Source organism: Salvelinus alpinus, chromosome 15 (assembly GCF_045679555.1).
Source record: "Salvelinus alpinus chromosome 15, SLU_Salpinus.1, whole genome shotgun sequence".
In the NCBI taxonomy this organism is placed as follows: domain Eukaryota; kingdom Metazoa; phylum Chordata; class Actinopteri; order Salmoniformes; family Salmonidae; genus Salvelinus; species Salvelinus alpinus.
The window spans coordinates 41567656-41594004 of NC_092100.1; the positions used below are offsets into that span (position 1 = coordinate 41567656).

Sequence of the window (26349 nt, forward strand, 5' to 3'; positions counted from 1 at the left end):
TATGGCAACTGCTCGGCCTCCGACCCGATTGTAGTGCGTACGGCCCAGTACATCACCGGGGCCAAGCTTCCTGCCATCCAGGACCTCTATACCAGGCGGTGTCAGAGGAAGGCCCTAAAAAAGTCCACAACTGGCAGCTTCATTAAATAGTACCCAGCAAAACACCAGTCTCAACATCAACAGTGAAGAGGCGACTCTGGGATGCTGTCCTTCTTCTCTTTGACTTGTGAGGCATCTGTTTCTCAAACTAGACACTCTAATGAACTTGTCCTCTTGCTCAGTTGTGCACCGGGGCCTCCCACTCCTCTTTCTATTCTGGTTAGCGACAGTTTGCGCCGTTCTGTGAAGGGAGTAGTACACAGCGTTGTACGAGATCTTCAGTTTCTTGGCAATTTCTCGCATGGAATAGCCTTCATTTCTCAGAACAAGAATAGACTGACGAGTTTCAGAAGAAAGTTATTTGTTCCTGGAAATGTTGAGCCTGTAATCGAACCCACAAATGCTGATGCTCCAGATACTAGTCTAAAGAAGGCCAGTTTTATTGCTTCTTTAATCAGACAACAGTTTCCAGCTGTGCTAACATAATTGCAAAAGGCTAACACAACGTGCCATTGGAACACAGGAGTGATGGTTGCTGATAATGGGCCTCTGTACGCCTAAAGAATCTGCAGTTTCCAGCTACGATAGTCATTTACAACATTAACACTGTCTACACTGTATTTTTGATGAATTTTATGTTATTTTAATGGACAAAATAATAGCTTTTCTTTCAAAAACAAGGACATTTCTAAGTGACCCCAAACTTTTGAACGGCAGTGTATGTGCGGCTGTCATGTTGAGGTCCTTGCTGCAGGGGCGGGGGGCAGAAGGGGCGTAGGTGGGATCTGGGGAGGCCTATATAGAGTGTGGCCAGGGTTTGCTTGGGGGGGGTCTCAGCTGGATGGGGTGGGGCTGGTGATGCTGTGGTCTGGGTGTAGGTCCTCTTGGCGTGGGTTCTCTCAGTGCAGGTCCTTCCGGAGGGTGTCTGGCTGGTCTGGGTGAGGTGTCCATTCTCTGAGACTCCTGTGTGAGGTGCTGGGGCAGCATTTGAGGGTGCTGCAAGTGGGGGGCCCGGGTTATACTCTCCACTGCACTCTTGGCTATCTTGATCAAGCATTCCTTCCTCCATCTATTCCCTCCTTTACTCCCTCTCCTTCAGTATCTTTGTTTTTATGCCTTTCCTTACCCAGTAATTAGCCTCTCTCTCTCTTTCTCACTCTCTCTCTCTCAGCTAATTTGCATTTGACTGTAAATCAAGTGCGCCTGGAAATAGCAACCCCTCCCCCACGAGAGAACAACGGTCAATCAGGAAACGCAACACAGAGAAAATGCTATTGAACGCCGCTCTCCTGGCTACCCAAAGCCCAGAGTGCTGCCTGCTTACCAGGAACATTTGACACTGGAGGAGGGACAGTCAAAACGGAACCAATTAAGATCAATGCTTGCACAATGAATTATGTATGGGTGTATGTGAGAGAGCTGCGGAGCTAGATAAAAGCATGGGGCCTGCCAGTGGGGGGCCTGAGTTATACTCTCCACTGCACTCTTGGCTATCTTGATCAAGCATTCCTTCCTCCATCTACTCTCTCTCTCTCTCTCTCTCTCTCTCTCTCTCTCTCTCTCTCTCTCTCTCTCTCTCTCTCTCTCTCTCTCTCTCTCTCTCTCTCTCTCTCTCTCTCTCTCTCTCTCTCTCTCTCTCTCTCTCTCTCTCTCTCTCTCTCTCTCTCTCTCTCTCTCTCTCTCTCTCTCTCTCTCTCTCTCTCTCTCTCTCTCTCTCTCTCTCTCTCTCTCTCTCTCTCTCTCTCTCTCTCTCTCTCTCTCTCTCTCTCTCTATTCAATTCAATTCAATTCAATTCAAGGGGCTTTATTGGCATGGGAAACATGTGTTAACATTGCCAAAGCAAGTGAGGTAGATAATATACAAAAGTGAAATAAACAATAAAAATTAACAGTAAACATTACACATACAGAAGTTTCAAAGCAATAAAGACATTACAAATGTCATATTATATATATACAGTGTTGTAGCAATGTATAAATGGTTAAAGCACACAAGTTAAAATAAATAAACATAAATATGGGTTGTATTTACAATGGTGTTTGTTCTTCACTGGTTGCCCTTTTCTTGTGGCAACAGGTCACAAATCTTGCTGCTGTGATGGCACACTGTGGAATTTCACCCAGTAGATATGGGAGTTTATCAAAATTGGATTTGTTTTCGAATTCTTTGTGGATCTGTGTGATCTGAGGGAAATATGTGTCTCTAATATGGTCATACATTGGGCAGGAGGTTAGGAAGTGCAGCTCAGTTTCCACCTCATTTTGTGGGCAGTGAGCACATAGCCTGTCTTCTCTTGAGAGCCATGTCTGCCTACGGCGGCCTTTCTCAATAGCAAGGCTATGCTCACTGAGTCTGTACATAGTCAAAGCTTTCCTTAAGTTTGGGTCAGTCACAGTGGTCAGGTATTCTGCCACTGTGTACTCTCTGTTTAGGGCCAAATAGCATTCTAGTTTGCTCTGTTTGTTTGTTAATTCTTTCCAATGTGTCAAGTAATTATCTTTTTGTTTTCTCATGATTTGGTTGGGTCTAATTGTGCTGTTGTCCTGGGGCTCTGTGGGGTGTGTTTGTGAACAGAGCCCCAGGACCAGCTTGCTTAGGGGACTCTTCTCCAAGTTCATCTCTCTGTAGGTGATTGCTTTGTTATGGAAGGTTTGGGAATCGCTTCCTTTTAGGTGGTTGTAGAATTTAACGGCTCTTTTCTGGATTTTGATAATTAGTGGGTATCGGCCTAATTCTGCTCTGCATGCATTATTTGGTGTTCTACGTTGTACACGGAGGATATTTTTGCAGAATTCTGCATGCAGAGTCTCAATTTGGTGTTTGTCCCATTTTGTGAAATCTTGGTTGGTGAGCGGACCCCAGACCTCACAACCATAAAGGGCAATGGGCTCTATGACTGATTCAAGTATTTTTAGCCAGATCCTAATTGGTATGTTGAAATTTATGTTCCTTTTGATGGCATAGAATGCCCTTCTTGCCTTGTCTCTCAGATCGTTCACAGCTTTGTGGAAGTTACCTGTGGTGCTGAGGTTTAGGCCGAGGTATGTATAGTTTTTTGTGTGCTCTAGGGCAACGGTGTCTAGATGGAATTTGTGGTCCTGGCGACTGGACCTTTTTTGGAACACCATTATTTTGGTCTTACTGAGATTTACTGTCAGGGCCCAGGTCTGACAGAATCTGTGCAGAAGATCTAGGTGCTGCTGTAGGCCCTCCTTGGTTGGTGACAGAAGCACCAGATCATCAGCAAACAGTAGACATTTGACTTCGGATTCTAGAAGGGTGAGGCCAGGTGCTGCAGACTGTTCTAATGCCCTCGCCAATTCGTTGATATATATGTTGAAGAGGGTGGGGCTTAAGCTGCATCCCTGTCTCACCCCACGACCCTGTGTGAAGAAATGTGTGTGTTTTTTGCCAATTTTAACCGCACACTTGTTGTTTGTGTACATGGATTTTATAATGTCGTATGTTTTTCCCCCAACACCACTTTCCATCAATTTGTATAGCAGACCCTCATGCCAAATTGAGTCGAAGGCTTTTTTGAAATCAACAAAGCATGAGAAGACTTTGCCTTTGTTTTGGTTTGTTTGGTTGTCAATTAGGGTGTGTAGGGTGAATACATGGTCTGTTGTACGGTAATTTGGTAAAAAGACAATTTGACATTTGCTCAGTACATTGTTTTCATTGAGGAAATGTACGAGTCTGCTGTTAATGATAATGCAGAGTATTTTCCCAAGGTTACTGTTGACGCATATTCCACGGTAGTTATTGGGGTCAAATTTGTCTCCACTTTTGTGGATTGGGGTGATCAGTCCTTGGTTCCAAATATTGGGGAAGATGCCAGAGCTAAGGACGATGTTAAAGAGTTTTAGTATAGCCAATTGGAATTTGTTGTCTGTATATTTGATCATTTCATTAAGGATACCATCAACACCACAGGCCTTTTTGGGTTGGAGGGTTTTTATTTTGTCCTGTAACTCGTTCAAGGTAATTGGAGAATCCAGTGGGTTCTGGTAGTCTTTAATAGTTGATTCAAGGATTTGTATTTGATCATGTATATGTTTTTGCTCTTTATTCTTTGTTATAGAGCCAAAAAGATTGGAGAAGTGGTGTACCCATACATCTCCATTTTGGATAGATAATTCTTCGTGTTGTTGTTTGTTTAGTGTTTTCCAATTTTCCCAGAAGTGGTTAGAGTCTATGGATTCTTCAATTACATTGAGCTGATTTCTGACGTGCTGTTCCTTCTTTTTCCGTAGTGTATTTCTGTATTGTTTTAGTGATTCACCATAGTGAAGGCGTAGACTCAGGTTTTCCGGGTCTCTATGTTTTTGGTTGGACAGGTTTCTCAATTTATTTCTTAGATTTTTGCATTCGTCATCAAACCATTTGTCATTGTTGTTCATTTTCTTCGGTTTTCTATTTGAGATTTTTAGGTTTGATAGGGAAGCTGAGAGGTCAAATATACTGTTAAGATTTTCTACTGCCAAGTTTACACCTTCACTATTGCAGTGGAACGTTTTACCCAGGAAGTTGTCTAAAAGGGATTGAATTTGCTGTTGTCTAATTGTTTTTTGGTAGATTTCCAAACTGCATTCCTTCCATCTATAGCATTTCTTAATGTTACTCAGTTCCTTTGGCTTTGATGCCTCGTGATTGAGTATTGCTCTGTTCAAGTAGACTGTGATTTTGCTGTGGTCTGATAGGGGTGTCAGTGGGCTGACTGTGAACGCTCTGAGAGACTCTGGGTTGAGGTCAGTGATAAAGTAGTCTACAGTGCTACTGCCAAGAGATGAGCTATAGGTGAACCTACCATAGGAGTCCCCTCGAAGCCTACCATTGACTATGTACATACCCAGCGTGCGACAGAGCTGCAGGAGTTGTGACCCGTTTTTGTTGGTTATGTTGTCATAGTTGTGCCTAGGGGGGCATATGGGGGAGGGAATGCTGTCACCTCCAGGTAGGTGTTTGTCCCCCTGTGTGCTGAGGGTGTCAGGTTCTTGTCCAGTTCTGGCATTTAGGTCGCCACAGACTAATACATGTCCCTGGGCCTGGAAATGATTGATTTCCTCATTCAGGATGGAGAAGCTGTCTTCATTAAAGTATGGGGATTCTAGTGGGGGGATATAGGTAGCACACAGGAGGACATTTTTCTCTGTTAAGATAATTTCCTTTTGAATTTCTAGCCAAATGTAAAATGTTCCTGTTTTGATTAGTTTAATGGAGTGAGTTAGGTCTGCTCTATACCAAATTAGCATTCCCCCTGAGTCCCTTCCCTGTTTCACACCTGGTAGTTTGGTGGATGGGACTACCAGTTCTCTGTAACCTAGAGGGCAACCAGTGGGTCCGTCTCCTCTGTACCAGGTTTCTTGCAGGATGACAATGTCTGCATTACCGATTTCTTTGGTGAAGTCCGGGTTCCTGCTCTTTAGGCCAAAGGCAGATGACCTCAGGCCTTGGATATTCCAGGATGATATAGTGAAGGCTTTTTGTTCCATAAAGTGTCCAATGTTGTTGGCCGTGTGGTTTGGCCTCAGGCCAGTAAGTGTGAGCAGAGCCTGCTGAGCATCTGGTACATGCCGTTGGCTTGGGCGAGTGTAAGAGTGGGGGTTGGGCCTGTTTGCCCGCTCACTACCTGGGCGTATGTGTGACTTCCATGTTGATGCCCTCTTTGCGGGGGTGGGGTGCATGGGGTGGGCAGGAGTGGCATAGGTCTGATCTGAGGGGGCCTAAATTGGGTGTGGGCATGGTTGATGTGGGGGGGGTGTGTAGGTCCAGGGGGGGGTCTTGGAGGGTGTCTCGCTGGTCTTGGTGGGGTGTCTATTGATCTGTTGCTCCTGTGTGAAGTGTTGGGGCTGCGTTTGAGAGCGATGTCCTTTAGAGTCCGGGCAAAGGTGGGCACTGCTGCCTTGTAGAGGTGGACCTGGTCATAGAGGCTGTTCAAGTCCAGGGTGGAGTGGTGGGCCAGAAAAACATTTGGTTTTGAGGCACAGTCACGGGAGATGCTTGCGTTTACCCGCTGTATTGTAGCAGGGTGGAAGTCTTTTCGTGGTAGCAGGGTGGAGATAACCACTTGTGCGTTGGGGAAAGTAGAAGAAGCTTTTTCGATCACTCCCTTCAGTGCTGTGGCCACCCTTTCCTGCTGTGCTCTCAGGTCGTTTGTGCCTGTGTGTATTATTATGTGGCTAGGTGAGCCTAGTTTGTCCTCAGACAGAAGGTCTAGGGCGCACTGGGTGTTTGGACACCAGAGTTTAGACACACTGTGTTTGGGAAAAAGTTTTTTTTCTTCTATATATTTCCCATTTGAGTCCATAAGAAGGACAATCTGTGTCTTGTGTTTGTCCTCAGTGGGTGTGGGGGGGTTGTCAGGAGGGCTATCAGGGTGGCTGACAGGGGGGGTGCTCAGAGGGGGTGAGAGCTGCTGGGCTTGGGGTTTTTCTTTTGTCTGTTCTGTTGTGATGTCGTTTCTATGGTCAGGGTCTGGTGTGGACTGTTCTGCTGTGGTGTCGAGACTTTTGTCGGGTGCTGAGGTGGGCTGTTCTGCTGGCGTCTCTGTGGGGATGGCCACCTCCCTAGTGGGTTGTTCTCTGTCACATGCCATCCCCCTCAACCTCTCCTCCTGTAGTCTGATCCTCTCCTCCATCCCCTTCTCCCTCTCCTCCTGTAGTCTGATCCTCTCCTCCATCCCCCTCTCCCTCTCCTCCTGTAGTCTGATCCTCTCCTCTAGTGCTCTGTTCTTCTCCTGCTCCTGCTCTTTCTCCTGTTGATGTTGTCTCACCACTGTCCATAGTGCAGATATGTCTTTCTCCACCTCCGGCTCTCCAGGTCTGGTTAAGGGGGTGTTGTTGTGCTGGACTGTTGTCTGGGTCTGTGCTGACTGGAGTGTGATCACCTGCTGTTCCAGCTCCACCTGCCTTACCTCCAGCTGGGTGAATTTATCCTTCATTTCAATGAGGGAGAAGTACTCTGTACTGGGAGGTTGACTGTCTGCTGAGGGTTGCTCGTCTGTGTGGTTATATGATGAAGACGTCTGGTCTGACCCGCTTGGGGTGGGGGTATCTTTATCAAGGGAGAGCTTCTCCTGCTGGGCTAATTCTTTGATTTGGTGAAAGTCCAGCTGAAACTGTTTGTGGTTGCCCTGTACCATTACTGTTCCAGACTTATAGAGATTTATATTAGCCGACTCCTCGTCCTCGTTGTCAAGAATCCTGAGTTTCCACCCCTCGTTAACCCCCCCTCTCTTAACAAAGGGGTAGTGTGCTAATATAGCACTGTGCCATGCCACTGGATGGTTTGTGTAGAAGATAAGGTTGCTGATGTTCCCATTTTTGTAATAGTCAGCAAAAAGTGTCTCTTGATTTTCCATAAGGAGCTTCATTTTGTGATCTTTTCTTGCCTTATCATTCTTTACAATGACAGGGTACTGTATTTTAATTACCTCTGAACAGCGGGAGGCAGCTTCTAAGGCCTCTCCATTTGGTTGGGGTAGACTATTCGACTCTCCTGCCATTGTTGGGCTAATGGGCTTTGACACCTCTCACTTGACACTTAAGTGCTAGATGAAGTTGTATCAAGCTTGGCAGAGTTATGTTACTATTCAGTCCTTATAAAGTAATGTCATGTATTATTCTTCTTGGCTTTTGGAAATAGAATATAGTTTCAGACTAAACATTACTCACTCAGTTCCAGGTTGGGTGGTGTTCTCAGGTTTCTGTTGTTTTCCAGAGAATTTGCTGTATAGAATAATTAATCCTTGGTATTTGTGAACTTTTCAGGTGATTCTGTAATTCCGTCCAAAATCAGGTTGTAGGTTTCGAGTTTTGATTTGAAGTGAGGGTTATGTTGTAGAGGGTAGCATCCTGTATGTGTTCCTGACAAAAAATCCAAGTTTATCTAACTCTAAATGTATCTTTTTTAAAGAAAATGCTGAAAAATGCAGGAGCTCATCTGATCGTGACCTCTCTCTCTCTCTCTGAAACTGGAGTCTCTCTCTCTCTCTCTCTCTCTCTCTCTCTCTCTCTCTCTCTCTCTCTCTCTCTCTCTCTCTCTCTCTCTCTCTCTCTCTCTCTCTCTCTCTCTCTCTCTCTCTCTCTCTCTCTCTCTCTCTCTCTCTCTCTCTCTCTCTCTCTCTCTCTCTCTCTCTCTCTCTCTCTCTCTCTCTCTCTCTCTCTCTCTCTCTCTCTCTCTCTCTCTCTCAATTCAAGGGGCTTTATTGGCATGGGAAACATGTGTTAACATTGCCAAAGCAAGTGAGGTAGATATTATACAAAAGTGAAATAAACAATACAAATTAACAGTAAACATTACACATACAGAAGTTTCAAAACAATAAAGACATTACAAATGTTATATTATATATATACAGTGTTGTAACAATGTACAAATGGATAAAGCACACAAGTTAAAATAAATAAGCATAAATATGGGTTGTATTTACAATGGTGTTTGTTCTTCACTGGTTGCCCTTTTCTTGTGGCAACAGGTCACAAATCTTGCTGCTGTGATGGCACACTGTGGAATTTCTCCCAGTAGATATGGGAGTTTATCAAAATTGGATTTGTTTTCAAATTCTTTGTGGATCTGTGTAATCTGAGGGAAATATGTCTCTCTAATATGGTCATACATTGGGCAGGAGGTTAGGAAGTGCAGCTCAGTTTCCACCTAATTTTGTGGGCAGTGTGCACATAGCCTGTCTTCTCTTGAGAGCCATGTCTGCCTACGGCGGCCTTTCTCAATAGCAAGGCTATGCTCACTGAGTCTGTACATAGTCAAAGCTTTCCTTAAGTTTGGGTCAGTCACAGTGGTCAGGTATTCTGCCACTGTGTACTCTCTGTTTAGGGCCAAATAGCATTCTAGTTTGCTCTGTTTTTTTGTTAATTCTTTCCAATGTGTCAAGTAATTATCTTTTTGTTTTCTCATGATTTGGTTGGGTCTAATTGTGCTGTTGTCCTGGGGCTCTGTGGGGTGTGTTTGTGTTTGTGAACAGAGCCCTAGGACCAGCTTGCTTAGGGGACTCTTCTCCAAGTTCATCTCTCTGTAGGTGATGGCTTTGTTATGGAAGGTTTGGGAATCGCTTCCTTTTAGGTGGTTGTAGAATTTAACGGCTCTTTTCTGGATTTTGATAATTAGTGGGTATCGGCCTAATTCTGCTCTGCATGCATTATTTGGTGTTCTACGTTGTACACGGAGGATATTTTTGCAGAATTCTGCATGCAGAGTCTCAATTTGGTGTTTGTCCCATTTTGTGAAATCTTGGTTGGTGAGCGGACCCCAGACCTCACAACCATAAAGGGCAATGGGCTCTATGACTGATTCAAGTATTTTTAGCCAGATCCTAATTGGTATGTTGAAATTTATGTTCCTTTTGATGGCATAGAAGGCCCTTCTTGCCTTGTCTCTCAGATCGTTCACAGCTTTGTGGAAGTTACCTGTGGTGCTGATGTTTAGGCCGAGGTATGTATAGTTTTTTGTGTGCTCTAGGGCAACGGTGTCTAGATGGAATTTGTGGTCCTGGTGACTGGACCTTTTTTGGAACACCATTATTTTGGTCTTACTGAGATTTACTGTCAGGGCCCAGGTCTGACAGAATCTGTGCAGAAGATCTAGGTGCTGCTGTAGGCCCTCCTTGGTTGGTGACAGAAGCACCAGATCATCAGCAAACAGTAGACATTTGACTTCGGATTCTAGTAGGGTGAGACCGGGTGCTGCAGACTGTTCTAGTGCCCGCGCCAATTCGTTGATATATATGTTGAAGAGGGTGGGGCTTAAGCTGCATCCCTGTCTCACCCCACGACCCTGTGTGAAGAAATGTGTGTGTTTTTTGCCAATTTTAACCGCACACTTGTTGTTTGTGTACATGGATTTTATAATGTCGTATGTTTTACCCCCAACACCACTTTCCATCAATTTGTATAGCAGACCCTCATGCCAAATTGAGTCGAAGGCTTTTTTGAAATCAACAAAGCATGAGAAGACTTTGCCTTTGTTTTGGTTTGTTTGGTTGTCAATTAGGGTGTGTAGGGTGAATACATGGTCTGTTGTACGGTAATTTGGTAAAAAGCCAATTTGACATTTGCTCAGTACATTGTTTTCATTGAGGAAATGTACGAGTCTGCTGTTAATGATAATGCAGAGGATTTTCCCAAGGTTACTGTTGACGCATATTCCACGGTAGTTATTGGGGTCAAATTTGTCTCCACTTTTGTGGATTGGGGTGATCAGTCCTTGGTTCCAAATATTGGGGAAGATGCCAGAGCTAAGGACGATGTTAAAGAGTTTTAGTATAGCCAATTGGAATTTCTTGTCTGTATATTTGATCATTTCATTAAGGATACCATCAACACCACAGGCCTTTTTGGGTTGGAGGGTTTTTATTTTGTCCTGTAACTCATTCAAGGTAATTGGAGAATCCAGTGGGTTCTGGTAGTCTTTAATAGTTGATTCTAGGATTTGTATTTGATCATGTATATGTTTTTGTTCTTTATTCTTTGTTATAGAGCCAAAAAGATTGGAGAAGTGGTTTACCCATACATCTCCATTTTGGATAGATAATTCTTCGTGTTGTTGTTTGTTTAGTGTTTTCCAATTTTCCCAGAATTGGTTAGACTCTCTCTCTCTCTCTCTCTCTCTCTCTCTCTCTCTCTCTCTCTCTCTCTCTCTCTCTCTCTCTCTCTCTCTCTCTCTCTCTCTCTCTCTCTCTCTCTCTCTCTCTCTCTCTCTCTCTCTCTCTCTCTCTCTCTCTCTCTCTCTCTCTCTCTCTCTCTCTCTCTCTCTCTCTCTCTCTCTCTCTCTCTCTCTCTCTCTCTCTCTCTCTCTCTCTCTCTCTCTCTCTCTCTCTCTCTCTCTCTCTCTCTCTCTCTCTCTCTCTCTCTCTCTCTCTCTCTCTCTCTCTCTCTCTCTCAGCCTGCCCACGCATGCACACACACACACAGCTGCTCCACATATAAACACACACATTTGATCACATACAGACACTCATAATCACACACACAGCTGCATTGTTTTCATTCTTAGTGATGGCTCTGTTGTTCGATATAATAAGCCACAATAGTCCCTGCACGCAGCTTTTTGGGGGGGTGAGCGCCAAGGAAGGCATATATCGACATCTTTAGGCCCTCTTCAACCATCCAAAATCAACGGATGTTTCTAGTGACCAGGCTGCCAGCACAGCCACACTACAACACAGCCACACTACAACACACCACTATACAAAGGATCTCAGGAGAGAGAGGCCAAAGGTAACACATACTCAGAGAGAGAAAGACTCTTTCTGAAAGTCTCTTTCTGATTTTCTCTCTCCATGCCTCTAGCGTGTAGGAGTCCAAAGAATCCTACCCCACAGAGACACTAGAGAAGAAAAAGAGAGAGAACATAGAGAGGATAAAAACCACCACAGGAGCAGAGCAGAATTACCATTTCAAGCATCGTATACAAGTTTTCCCTGTGAACACAGACTGCTAGAGGAGAGGAGAAGAGCAGAGGGGGGAGGAGGGTGGAGAGTGAGTCAGGATGCATACAGGCCCCCACTGGCAAACAGGGATCAGAACATAAGAGGTGTATGTGTTGGGGGGGGGGGGGGGGAGAAATGAAGAGAGCAGAAGACACATTTCTGTTGTTCGCTGTAACTATGGACAGTAAAGTTGTATTGTATTGTGTGTGCGTTTGTCATCACCTATCAACACACCTGACCTGTTTATACTGTGTGTATACCACACATGCTATAGTCTAGTAATGTACAGAGAGACACATGTGTGCCCTCCAAATGCGTTTTAACCTTGTCCACAGAAAGAGAGGGGGAGAGAGAGCGGAGAAGGAGAGAGCGAGTCCAGTTGAGCTCAGTAATTACCATTAATGAAAGCAGCGTTGCATGCAGGGACTCATCCTGCTCTCCTATTCACTCTCTGGGCCTCAGGGACACAGCCCAAAATCTCATATCCTCCGCTTTCCCACCTCTCTCCCTCTTTTTCACCCTTTTCTCCCTTTCCCCCTCCTCTTTCCCCTAAATCTCATTGTGCACCTCTATCTCCCCATCCAGGCTCTCCACCCGTCCTAACTCCCTCCCATGCCAGTTCCTTTCCTTGATCCCTTCACTCTTATTTTTGCTCTTTACAACATACTTTTTAAAATTCTTACCCGTCTCTCTTCCTCCTCTTTGTCTGTCATCCCCTATCAACTCTATCAGTCTCTCCTAATTCTTTCTCCTTCCTCATCTTTCTTCAACTTCCCTGTCTGTCTCCCACCTTTTCTTGACTCTTTCTCAATTTCAATTCAATTTATTGGCATGGGAAACATAGGTTAATATTGCCAAAGCAAGTGAACAAGATAATAAACAAAAGTGTGTTGGGGTTTGTTCTTCACTGGTGGCCCTTTCTTGTGGCAACAGGTCACAAATATTGCTGTGGTATTTCACCCTATAGATATTGGAGTTTATTAAAATTGGATTTGTTTTCAAATTCTTTGTGGGTCTGTGTAATCTGAGGGAAATATGTGTCTCTAATAAGGTCATATATTTGGCAGGAGGTTAGGAAGTGCAGCTCAGTTTCCACCTAATTTTGTGGGCAGTGTGCACATACACTGTCTTCTCTTGAGAGCCATGTCTGTCTACGGAGGCCTTTCTCAATTGCAAGGCTATGCTCACTGAGTGTGTACATAGTCAAAGCTTTCCTTAAACCAAACTTCTCTCTCTCGCTCTCTCTCTCTCCCCATCTATCTATCGCTCTCTACACAATGAATCCGGAGGGTTATATTTTGTACATCTCCATCAACTCCCTATTCTTTCTCTCCCCTCCCAGCTCTCTCTCCGGCTCTCTGCCGCTCCCTTGCTTTCATCTCCCTCACATTCCACTCTTTTTCATCCCATATTCTATCTCATTCTCCCCCACCCTCCTCCTCTCGCATTTCTATCTCTCTATCGTTCTCCGACACACAATCACTCTTCCCGCTCTCCTGGGCACGCTTTGGTCTCGCTCTAGTCAAGCCTTTTTCCTCCTGCATTTCCCTGACGGATACACACACACACACCTCCACCATCCTGGAGACGTACAACGTACGCACGCACGCGCGCACACACACACACAGCTCCCTGATGGATACGAACACTTACACCTCCACATACACCCTGAACGATTCAGACACTTAGCTCCATACCCACACACTCCTCCCTGTCTGCACACCTACACCATATGCTCACAGTATTGTGTTGTCAGGACACAACATCCATTAGTATTTGCCTATTAACAGTAATCCAACTCTGCCAGTCATAATGCCAATGGTACAATACAAACACATTGGCGAGAGAGAGAGAGACAAACATAAATACATAAACATGACCTTGTAGTGATGGGCCCAGCCTCCTAAGTGACTGTCCACACTGTATGCAAGGATTTGCTTTGTGTTGTCTTAGGAATGCTGCATTATCTCACCAACCCCCTCTTGTCACATCTCTATGAACCAAGTGATGCTTTTGCTTTTACATCTTGTAGGTCTGATATCTGATTGGAAGTTCACTTTTAGAGTATTCTATTGGTGAATGATTCAGATTTTGAATCCAAATCCAAGCTTAATTTCATTGTCTCTTTCTCTCTTTGTTCCTGACCTGCTGTGGTGAGATATACTCTGTCTCTTCCCTCTCTCTCCAATGAGCTATGGCCCATTTTATTTTTTATTTTATTTAACTAGGCAAGTCAGTTAAGAACACATTCTTATTTACAATGACGGCCTAGGAACAGTGCGTTAACTGCCTTGTTCAGGGGCAGAATGACATTTTTTTTTACCTTGTCTGCTTGACTCTTCGGTTACTGGCCCAACCCTCTAACCACTAGGCTACCAAGCCATGGTTTCTTTGTATCTCTCTCTCCCTCTCTGATCATGCATATATTGTAATTATTGTTAATGCTTTGTAACTTAAACTTGTGCTTTGTATGTGAATTTATTGAATTTTACAATGTAATTAAATCTATTTGCCTTTCATAGACAACTCTCAAACCTTTATTGGTAGTTTATTCCTGTAACTGAACAATAGTCCTGCTTGCATGTTGTTGAATCATCTTTATGGAATGAGTTGTCATATTAATTGCAGTCTTATCACAGGTCCGTTGTGAGGTACGCTATATATAATATGACAATATTTACCCCACTACAACCCAATGCATCATGCTTATTAACTCATATTCATTAACATTGATGGATTCACTAGCTCCTCTCCATGGTGTCCCTACAAACAATAGCAGCTACTGTTACGGAGTCTAGTTGATAGGTAATCGACTAGCTGGACTGTTCCCCAGACTCCACGCGTAGGGATTTGTACAATGCTTAACAAGGCTATTGAATTTAACATTGGTGTCTGTCTTTATTCCTTAATCCGACATATCATACTGAAACAGCTACTGTATGTTGGCACTGCCATGTTGAACTGAGCCTTGCTGTTGAAAAACCTCTACAGTGTCCGACTTTCGACTGTCGCAGACGCAGCTCCCCCAACTTCACACACCGACTATCATCTACAGTCGGCTACGTTAGTCTTATTGCCCAAACACAACCTGTATCTTACGTCAGATGGCGTCAATCCTAGGCAAAGCATGTCTCTCAACCGATCTGCCTTACAGGTCGTGGAACTCATATTCAAATTTTAAATATTCCAGAACGAAAACATAGTTCCTATTTTTTTTAAATCACTGCGCTCTCTTATGACTCTCCATGAAATAGACAGAATAACTAAATTATTAAAAACGTTATTACAGTGATTTTGCAATTGTGCGAAAATAAAAAACTAAGCGGTGGCTAGCTCCTGCACAAATTCTGTGCAAGGACGTCGGTCACCAACGTGACTTGATCAGCTGCTTAGCTAACGTTTGCTGCTAGTTTACTGACATAGGTAACGTTAGTTATCTAGCTAGCTCTACCTTCAGTTAATGACATAAAAAGCTTGGTTAGCCTGTTTCAAATATCCTGAAGTTGTAGACATGCAGCCCCAAAATTAGGAGGGACAGAAATCAGTCTGTAAATCAGCATGTTTCTCCACTAACGCTAACATGCATATTTGTATTGTTGGGTCAACTGAGTACAGCAGCTGACTCAGGAGGCTACTGCAATGACTCGCGGCAGAACAGCTGCTTCATGAAAACTCTTAATAATGTTAGCATTAGCACTACTACAGTAGCTTACTAGCTAGCGTTTGTTGGAAGCATTCTACATTGTGTGTGCTGCACTAAGTAGGTAGCTGGTTGGTTAGCATCATTTCAGTGACTGGCTCAGCTAGCAAGCTATGTAATGTTGGCTTTCGTTCCCATTGTCTAACGTCAGAAATACTGCTCCATGAAACACAAAATCCTTAGCTAGATATAAAACGGTGGGACTAAGACGTCCTCAACAGACAAAAAGTACACATTGTTGAATGATGTATTGGTCTACAGTAGCTTAGATTCATTTAGACTGTTTTGAGGCAGAAATGGGGTTCAGCGGGGTATGTCACCGATGTAATATTTTTAGCCAAACTACTTTGGATCTATCTCATTACCATTTGTGAAATTCGAGACAGAACAGTGCAGATGGAATCAACGCGCTATCTGACGTAAGACAATGACAGACTCTGGCATTACCTCCCAGTGATTAAAAGTTTTTCAGCCTGTTTGACTTGTGATAGCCTATTCTATATGACCTTCTGAAGCTACTCTGCTGCTTATGGATGAGCGCATTAGGCATGTCACCCAGGTAAAGTAATGATATGATAAAAATAGTGTGCTGGTGAAATGGCCTTCTGGGCACATCACTACCTCTTAGAGTAGGTCTATTTTTAACACATTCATCATCAACCCTGCTGCCCAGGAGAATGAAGTCATGTGGATCACACCTCTTCACTCTAATCCATTAATTCCTCTTAATGAAACATTTTATTAAATGGCAGGAAAAGTTTTTTGCATACCTCCTAGGCTAAAGAGGTCTGAACTAATGGCGAGCTTCCTTACTACGCATGCAGAAGTGTTTCAACATTATAACAACGTGGGCAAGGTCTCATTATTCCATGTGTCTTGAGTTACTTGATAACACGTTCTCTTCGGCAATTACGTTCTGGCCAAGAGGTTGAGATGGTTATGTAAAGAACAGGCTGAGGGGAGAGGAGGCACAGTGGAGTGGTTCCTGAGCCCTATTCAAACACAGATAATGGGTACGGAAGAGCAGGCTCTGCTCATGCACACGCACACACACACTAGAGAGGAGGGGCTATGGGTATTAGTAACAGTAAAGCTTATGTCCCGACTGGAATTCCTCTTCATGTCCGTGGGTGGAGGTTGTACCAGTTGACCACCATCGTCATGGTGACTGAATGGGGTTGGATGTAGCAGAGCAAGGTTGTTCATTTTGGGGAGCTCAGACAGAGTGGAATGGCTGGCCATCGTTTAAGGACATGGGGATTCATACAGACACAAGTGCAGGGGGAGGGCTCTTTCTGGCCATGGCCAAGACAGTTAGGCCCTTACACTGACGCTCAGCCATGGTATAGGTTAGAGCAGGGGTATTCAGCATGGGTGTCTGCAGCCCCCCCCAATGTTTTTATGAATATTGCTAGCAACAACAAAATAAACACATTTTCTTATGACATACCTACAGTAGAAAAGAGGAGAATATACTATTTGTAATGATGTCAACTTTATTTCTTAACTCCTAATATTGAGCAAATTACACTCATTGGAGCCAATTGTACTCACTGGAGTAGGTAACATAGCTGCTGGCTGCTGGTAAGGTTTCTTGACTTGGACATTTTTACCAACACATGGCTAACCTTTGTTAAACCAGCTAAACAGCTGCTCTTAGCGAAAATGTGTTTTGAGTTTCCATTTTAGCTAATAGGAGTTTACACTTCCTCTTCCAATTATAATGTGGGGAGGTCAAAATAATGAAAAACTATCTACCAAATCTATTCAAAATGTTTTTTTGCTAACATATGATGGAGGTCCCTGGGTCGCCGGTTTGCCTGGGAGAGGCTCCCTGGGCAATAGAATAATGAAGACCCCTAGGTTAGCGGGCTACTTCTAATGGAGGAACAGGGAGGGGAGGGGGGAGAGGAGAACAACAAAAGAGGGAAGAGAAACGTGGGTACACATACACACACACTGAAAGTTGAACTAGTTGAACTCCCTGGGCAGTAGCGTGTCCAACCTCTTCTATTCTGCTCTGTCCACTGAGTGTTGGCTCTGATAAACTAGCACTATTATATTCCACTCCCCCATCCCCCTCCACCATTTTACGCTTACTCCCACGGCATTCTCCCTCTGTCCTCGCCTTCTGTGGTAATGACGGCGCAAGACAGACCCACACCTTACACACAGATGCCTGCATGCACACACACACGCCGCACACACACACACCGCACACACACACACACTTACACCTCCACCATCCTGAAGACGTACGTACGCGCGCACACACACACACACTTACACCATCCTGAAGACGTACGTACGCGCGCACACACACACACACACCCAAAACTCCCTAGGATTAACTTGTTATTTTAATCTATAGTGCCTATTCTCTGGCCCAAATTCCAGCAGAAATCAATGGGGGATATATCGAGGCTGATAAGCCATTAAAAGTAAAGGGATACCACCAGCGATGAACACAGCCCATGAATCTGTAATCACACTGACATTCTGGATTCAGTTTATATATCAGCGTGACGGCAGGTCCTAATGTGTGCTTTACTGTGGACTCTAATGGTGAGGTGGAAATGAGTGTTATATATCGTCAGTGTACACACAAATCTGTGTAAATGACGTCTGTTTATGAGCTGGTGTAGACGGCTGGCCCTGGGATCCAGGTTTCTCATGCATAATGGTTATGCAAAGCAGAAGATGCAGCTGTGAATCTCCTCTCACACAGAGGAAGGCGATATTAAATATATAGATTATACTCTGTAGACGTAGTGCTTCTCTGGAGTTCAAAAGAGGCTCTCGGAAGTTTTACTAGGAGGAAGGAGAGAAAATTCTGTGTCCAAAACTTCTGAACCCAAGGATTCAGAAGCCAGCTTCAAGGGGTTCTTAGACAGACAGTATGTAGTGGTAGATATAGCGGAGAGGGGGGGAAAAAGGGGAGATCACAATTCTGTTTGCACAGTTGTTTACATGGATACGCTTCTTAATAAAAACCTATTTGAAACAAGCCATTACATTTCGTTATTATCATGGCATTTCATTATTATTCAGGTTATTACTTTTAAATATGAATCAACAAATTAAGAAATGCCAGTTTGGGGGGGGGTTCTGTTGCATTTTTGTATTGACAACATTAATTAGGCTAGGGTCTATTTCACTCCACTTCCTGTCTGAGACTGACATGCCCAAAGTAAACTGCCTTACTCAGGCCCAGAAGCCAGGATATGCATATAATTGGTTCCATTGGATAGAAAACACTTTGAAATTTGTAGAAATGTTAAAATAATGTATGAGACTATAACACAATTGATATGGTAGGAGAAAATCCAAAGAAGAGCCCATGCTCTTACAATGGAAAGCTATGGGTTATATGCATTTCCAGCTCCCAGATTGCAATTCCTATTGCTTCCACTAGATGTCAACAGTCTTTGTTCAAGGTTTCAGGCTTGTTTCTTCCCAAACGAGGAAGAATTTTGAGTTTTGGTACTGGGAGTCAGAGTTAAAAATCAGTCTGTGCGCACGCAACGAAGAGGAATTTGCTTAATAAGCATTTGCTTATTTTGCTTTTCAATTGAACATACTTCTTTCCGTATGAAATATTATAGTTTAATTACATTTTAAGGTACCTGAGGATTAAATAGAAAAGTATTTTGACTTGTTTTAACAAAGTTTAGCAGTAGCTTTTTGGAATCCTTTCTCTGCATGTTGAATGAGTGGATTACTCAAATCGATGGCGCCAAATAAACTGACCTTTTGGGATATAAAGAAGGATTTTATCTAACAAAACGACCATGCATGTTGTAGCTGGGACCCTTTGGATTGCAAATCAGAGGAAGATTTTCAAAAAGTAAGTGAATATTTAATCGCAATTTGTGATTTTCTGAAGCCTATGCTGGTTTAAAAATATTTTAATGTGGGGCGCCATCCTCAAACAATCGCATGGCATGCTTTCGCTGTAAAGCCTATTGTAAATCAGACAATGCAGTTAGATTAACACAAATGTAAGCTTTTAACCGATATAAGACACTTGTATGTACCTAGATGTTTAATATCCATAATTTTAATGATTATTTATTTGATTGTGCGTCCTCCAAATTCACCGGAAGTTGTCAACAGTTGTCCCCGGAAATGTATGAAGGAATTGACAAGGAAAGTATGAAGGGGACACCTATGCTATAGTATGAAGATGAAATTAACAATCATTAAAATAGAAACATGCAACATGTCCATAGCCTATTTATTAGCAACACTGATTGTCAAGGAAGAGAGTATTGGAAAGCTTTTTCAAATACTGTGAGGAACTATTATAATTTGAAAAGATGTAAAAAAAAATAAAAAAAACAGACCTTTGTTGACATACTGTGTGAGGTGAAGAAACATTACTGAGAAGCCCAGCTGGGCAGGTACTTCTACGCTTGAATCGGCATGCACGCTCCGTCAACATGAGCAGGACAAAGAAAGCAGACACATGCTCATTGTTCACATGGAGTGCATAAATGATGGTTATGAAATAAACCACAACTTGTTTCTCATGTAGCAAGTGTAGCAGGTTGTGAACGTTTTCACTCCGAGAATGAGAACAGTAAATTACTGTAATTAATACATGCATAAACAGAAATTAATGTGACCAAATGAGAGAGATTAACGGTAAATTGCCTGTTTTACAAGCAGTCGATTACCACATGGGCAATGTTCCCTCTAAGCTGTGCACGTGCGTGGGTGAGCAGTAGCACTGAGACTGCTGCGCAGCTCCCTGAGCTCCCTGGACTGGTGTGCAGAATGCAGAAGAAATATCAGCCCACAAAGAGAAGCACGAGATTGAACTTCACTCAACTTTCTAGAGTTTTCCCTGTTAGTTAAGACTACCAACGTTTCCCTTTACTGTGGCAATTGTGATCGAGTCAACGCAATATTAGCCACTTTCAATGCAACATACCGGAACAAAACAAACTATGCAAGACATTTTGTTATAGGCAGAACGCATAGGAGTAAGATTCTATTGCACACGACTCAACGGCACAGCCAATCAGAGCTGCAGTAGGCCTACCTGCAAATAGACCATTGCCATATATGAATCTGTGCTATTTAGCTTGAACTGGACTGTGTTTACAGCTGTGGTCTTGAGTAGATGCACTTGTTTTGAGATCAAAGCAAGAGCTGCATGTAGCCAGATGTGCAAATTTTGTTCATATCCTTTGCCAGTTAGTGAGTTATTAGCCCAGTTATATATAATTTGTAGTCAGCAATAGAGGAGTGATTGCTTCCTACAAGAGCACAAAACGTGTACATTTCTATAGTTCTTTGAAAAGCAGGTTAGGTAAAGAGCTTATTTTTGTCTTAAAGGGGCAGTGCTGTATTTTGAGACAGCCAAGTAGCCAATAGGCAGAGGGTAGCATAATTTGTCTGATTGCCTGTAATAATGGTATGAGAATAATAATACATTTTGTTTTATAAAATTGTTTCCAGCATCAAACAACGCAACAACATTTTCAGTCACATCCTTGTCAGAAGGACAAGTGGATAAACAGGTTAGTGTCTAAAGTCTCATGGAATGTAGGCCTACATTGAACGTCACACATTGGCTGCTACTGAAGGCTGAATAATTAAACAGTCATTTCCATGTTAAAATGTTATGGGATGCATTTTCTCCATTGTTTTTGATGGTAGGTCACTCTGGTAGGCCTACATTATGATCTCATAGTCACAGTAGACTACTTGGCCAATGTCTGAAACTGCAACTTAAAGTGGGGCACAGCCTCAGTGTTCACAGTAAACGTGCACTGGAAGTTGCACAGAATTTTGGCAACATTCAGGACTGGGTATGATCAGCGTTGATTAGTTTATAAATTAAAATATGCCATATCGAATTATACCATGCCAGGTTGGAGAGGACTTGCCCATTGTCCATTTGACACAACGTTAGCGCATTATAGGCCACAGAGCCAGAAAACTGGACCTAATAGCAGGAGTGTCTGCTAATGATTATAAGCAATTGTTTTGCTAACTTAGTCTGTCTATTCAACTTTCTATATCTCCTCCTCTTTCCAACTGATGATAGGTGCTATAGGCTATGGTACTTCAGTAAAATATGGTTTGATTTGTGGACTTTTATACAATTCACATTTTAATTGCTTGCTAGTATAAATCTCTCTTCTTTTCAAAAAGGTTTGATGTGTCTGTCTATTGATTAATGATTTAACATCTTTCGACAAGGCGTTTACCTCCATGGAAATGAAGCGAATAAAAAATAACTGAAATCTTAAAATGAACGTAGGTTTATTTAAACGGTTTTGATGGTTATTTTATTTACATGGTCTTCATCCATAACCGTCAGTGACATGGTTATTGAATTACCGTCACAGCCCGAATGTCAGCCTCTTTCCCTGCTCCTTCTGGGTCTCTTCTTACATTTAATTGGCTGTCTGACAGTCCTCTATGGACCTGTAGGCCACTGATTACACTGATGGGGTCGGTGGCAGGGACAGTAATGTGACCAAATACATGTTGTGACAGTTGTATGGTTACTGAAGCAGCACGGGACATATTTATGACGAGAGGGTTTCAGTTCAGCATGAGACTGGACTGCAGGCCCTGAAGATATCATGGTGTGTTGGTGTGTGTGTGTACTCTACAGCATCTTTGCATTTGTGAAGTGTGTGTGTTGCATATGATAGTGTTTGTAGTTGCCACATATTTAGCATTGAAGGACTTCAGTTTAATGGTCACCAGGCCTCCAAACAATCAGGATGTACAGTGTGACTATCTGTGAGGGGGAGTGGTAAACATAGCAAGTCACTATGGTTCGATCCCTTAAAGTAATGCTGCAGGATAACCTTGATGAGAAAAGTTGGTTATAAATAGGCTTTGTTGTGATGCGAAGGGATATGAATGTAAATGACATGCAAATGTGTCCAACAAACATTGCATCTGTATTCAAATGTGCCTTAGATACTGAAATGTGAGTAAGGTTTGGGACTGGGGACATGAAACAGAGCTTTGGTTGAAAGTGGATGCGAATATGAGCAATAATGGAGAAGTTTCCCAGAGCCTTCGTGAGCTCTACTCTACATGAAGACACTAGCATAATCCACACTGCATTTCTGAATTCCTGCATATTGTTTGGAATGTAAATATTTAATGATAAAGTCTATTTGAAAATGGTTATGTTAAATTTTTTGAAAAAGTGGAAATGTTGATAACTAACTTTAAAAATGATCTATGTTTTCTACAGTCCACTGGAGAGGTTGGTGCTGATTATTCAAACACGCACACATAGACAGACGTGCGCATACAGGGAGCGTGCCAAAACAAAAGCCTTTGATGCCGGTGATCAGACAAAGCATGCAATGTCTTCAGAAATCCACAAAGCCAGTTGAAAGCTTACACAACCATCAAATCCTCCTCTACCTTTATGTCTCTTTGTTTTGTTTCTCTCTCCATCTATTTCTCACAACTTCAGCAGGGATGGTCATCAGATGTGAGAATGAATCACTCCAACATCACCATGTGCATAATACACTGTGTCATTAGTCTACTGAGACAATTCAATGGCTGTACTTTGAAAGAATGTCCTTTCTTAGCAGATTTGAAACAACTTTCACCCATTCTGTGAATTAATGTTATTACTTAGAAAATAAACTCTCTTCAACTTTCCAACTCAAAGAGAATACTTCACCCACAGTCGGGCATTAAGCAGCCCTCTGCATGTCTCTCACTATTTCACATTCACAAACGTCCTGATATTAGACTGCAGCCGGTCAGGGAGTTATACTGGGTGTATTAATGCTTTAGTGTGTGTGAGAGTATGTTTGGTGCTTGGGTATGCAGAGTGCTTCTCTGGACCCCAGTATTCAAGTGTGTGTGTGTGTGTGGGGTGTTCCTGTTCCTAACCCCCTCCAACACTGTGCACCCAAACACACATTTGAGAGGAAAGGTAAATCTCTCTCTTTCTCTCAGACTACTGCCCACCTCTCTAAATGTCCCTCTCAGTCACTTCTATCTATTCAATTCCCCTCCTCTGGCTTCCATTTCACTATTCCTCTGTCTTCGATCTACAGTGGGGAGAACAAGTATTTGATACACTGCCGATTTTGCAGGTTTTCCTACTTACAAAGCATGTAGAGGTCTGTGATTTTTATCATAGGTACACCTCAACTGTGAGAGACGGAATCTAAAACAAAATCCAGAAAATCACATTGTATGATTTTTAAGTAATTAATTTGCAGTTGAAGTGTACCCATGATAAAAATTACAGACCTGCTTTGTAAGTAGGAAAACTTGCAAAATCGGCAGTGTATCAAATACTTGTTCTCCCCACTGTATATCAGCTCCACCATCTCTCATTCTCACTATCCCTCTCCTATTTACCTCTCTTCCAACCTTTCATGTCTTTTATTCCTACCTTTTCTATTGCTCTCTATTTTTCTCGTATTCTCTCTCTATACACTCCCTATATTACACCACCTATCCTTCCCTCTACGTATCTCTCATATCCCTCTCTCAACATTTATTGGATCAGTGCATTTATAGATGCTTGTATATTGTTATATTACATTGTTTGCCACTTCCCCCCTCCAAAACCAATTATGCAATAAATAAATAGATAAACAACATAGCGGCCATCCTTCATGGCTGTCTAACAGTGCCAAATGGCCTAAATCAGATTGCAGGAATGAAACAATAAAAATATAAAATGCTGAGAGTAGGCTAGATTTAATTATCAGACACCTTAGCGGCAGGTAACCCAAACAGCATTTGACTACAGGAGATGTCCGACCTAGCAGATACACAATCCAGGGAGGTGACTAGGAGGACACCAGAAAGTAAGATAGGAGGAGAGGAGGACAGGCTGAGGAGAAGAAGAATGTAGTGGGGGTAAGGGAGCAGAGGAGGAAGAGGAGAAGGAGGGAAGGAAAAGTACATGTGGGGGAGGAAGAGAGGAGTAGAGGCAGAGAAAAAGAAAAGGAATGGGATGAGGAGAGGCGAAGGAGAAGAGGAGGGGAGTGTGGGGGAAGAGGAGAGGTATAGACGCAGAGAACAAAAAGAAGCGGTGAGTGTGGGGAGTAGGACAGGAAGAGAGGTGGAGGAGAATATATATAGAAGAAGTGGGGTGTGGGGGGAAGAGGACAGTAGAAGAGGTGAAGGAGAAGAAGAGGTGTGTGTGGAGAGGAAGACGGGATTGTAGGCTGAGCTCAGGTGTCTTAAAGCAGATATTATTGCCTTATCTGTCACCTGCAGCAGCTCAGCTATTCTTTTAGAGAGAGAGAGGAACTGCTAGGGGAGGGAACATAGATGGTGTGTGTGTGTATACCTTTGGGTGTGTGTGTTATGTAGATTAAATTCCCCCTTCTCCTCCTCAGCACAGAGGGAAAATAAACACGGTAAACACTGGGCTTCACTTCTCTGCTGTGCTGTAATCTGTTCTGAAGGCCACGGGGGTCTGGGAGATGTGTATGGAGGCACATGTCAACTGTCTCTGCAGGAACAACAAGCTAGAGTCTTGCTTCTGACTGCAAAAGTTGGCTTGGAGTGCAAGAGGAAGCCAAGTATTGAATCCTGGTGAACACTGTTAAGGATAATAATGGTGCCTTGTGACTGTGATCCCATTAGCTTGTAGCCGTGATAGTGTGTAGTTTGCGCATAGTTAGCATGCAGCTGCGTACCTGCAGTGGTCAAGCAATGCTGCTCTGTTTCAAGTAGTTGGCATGTAACTGTCGAATGGCTGTCTTTCTACGGTGGTCATTAGCATGTAGCCGTGTTAGCGTGTAGTTATGCAGCATATAACTCCTTACCTGCGGTGGTGAGGCAGTGTTCCTCATCGCTGTTGTCCTGACAGTTGTCTTGTCCATTACACAGGAAGCTGCGGTCCACACAGCGCCCGTTACGACACTTGAAGCGGGCCTCCAAGCACACCAGCGGGTTACCTGCTGTGAGAGTACCACAACATGACTCAGAGGTTAGAGGTCAGGGGTTAGAGATTAGGTATGTGATAAACATACTGTAGGCATTGTTTTGATTTGTTTTTATAACCACTAGCTCCTTAACACTAGAAGTGCAGAGACCAAACTGCGCACAGCTCACCTGGCAGTTGCCCTCGGAACAGAACCTACAACATCTGCAAGCGACATGTTTATGGGAAGTGTTGCAAGCAAGAAAAAGCGAAGATTTGTCGACTCTTAGGACAAGGGATAACAGCAAAAAGAGATCCAACTGATGCCATTGCATGAAGACAGATGCTTTACTGTAAGCACGAGTGAGGCCAAAAATAATATGTCCAATAAATGACAATAATGGACTATTTTTACTTTCGTGCTGATTTGACTATTTATCAAGCCCACTTTGAACTGATACTGATGTTTAGGATAATGATAATTTATTCATTTCACCGTGTGTCTTGCTGACCGTGCGTCTTAGTGGTTTGGGTATTTGCATTTGTTTTGTCGTTATAGAATCAAGTTGTTACCGTGTTCCAACGCACATGCTTTTTTTCAACATAGTTGTACAAAGGCAAAACCATGAATAAAATTGGTTTATCACTTGAAATTCTGTGCTTTTAGTGTTTTTCATTTTTACATATACCCTACGGTAACATAAACGAATAAAAATGCTATTATGTAAAAATGTATATTTTTACGTATTCTAATGTTACCTAAGACCTTCATAAACACACCCAAAGGATTATTTTCCCGATAACATTACATTTATTTATTAGACTGTTAGAATGTTGATGCCCCAAAAGACATTGGCTCAAAGTGGAGTCCCTCGAGGCCTGGCACTTTAGGTGTTAAACTAAAGAGCAGAAGCTGTCCTAAAAAACAAGAGAAACCTCAAACCTCAATCCAAAACATATACTGTAACACAGTCCAATTTAACAGAAACGTTGGGATTTTAGACTATCCAAAATTATCAGACATTTGAAGAGGGGAGTAATGAAAAAATGTAACACATCACACGGGATCGAGAGATACAGTAAAACCATTTGATCAGGGTTTTTGATTAGATACAAAAAAATCTAACTCGAACTAGCATGAGAGACATCAGAAAAGTTCTGATTCCTCTTTACACTCTGTGCTGCTTGGCCTTTGTTCCAAGCCTGGGCAGAAT

The 26349-nt window shown here is 43.0% G+C and overlaps 1 protein-coding gene across 2 annotated transcripts in view; it reads right to left on the reverse strand.

Moving 5' to 3' along the window:
- The window catches only part of LOC139540100 (low-density lipoprotein receptor class A domain-containing protein 3-like), a 123946-nt gene that overhangs the window by 22655 nt on the left and 74942 nt on the right, over positions 1–26349 (reverse strand). Inside the window, exon 4 of one of the 2 annotated variants that reach the window (XM_071343665.1) lies at positions 25038–25169. In XM_071343665.1, the coding sequence (XP_071199766.1) occupies positions 25038–25169 (132 nt within the window). Of the gene's footprint in view, positions 1–25037; positions 25173–26349 lie in introns of both variants that reach the window. The other variant, XM_071343664.1, reaches the window with a different exon arrangement.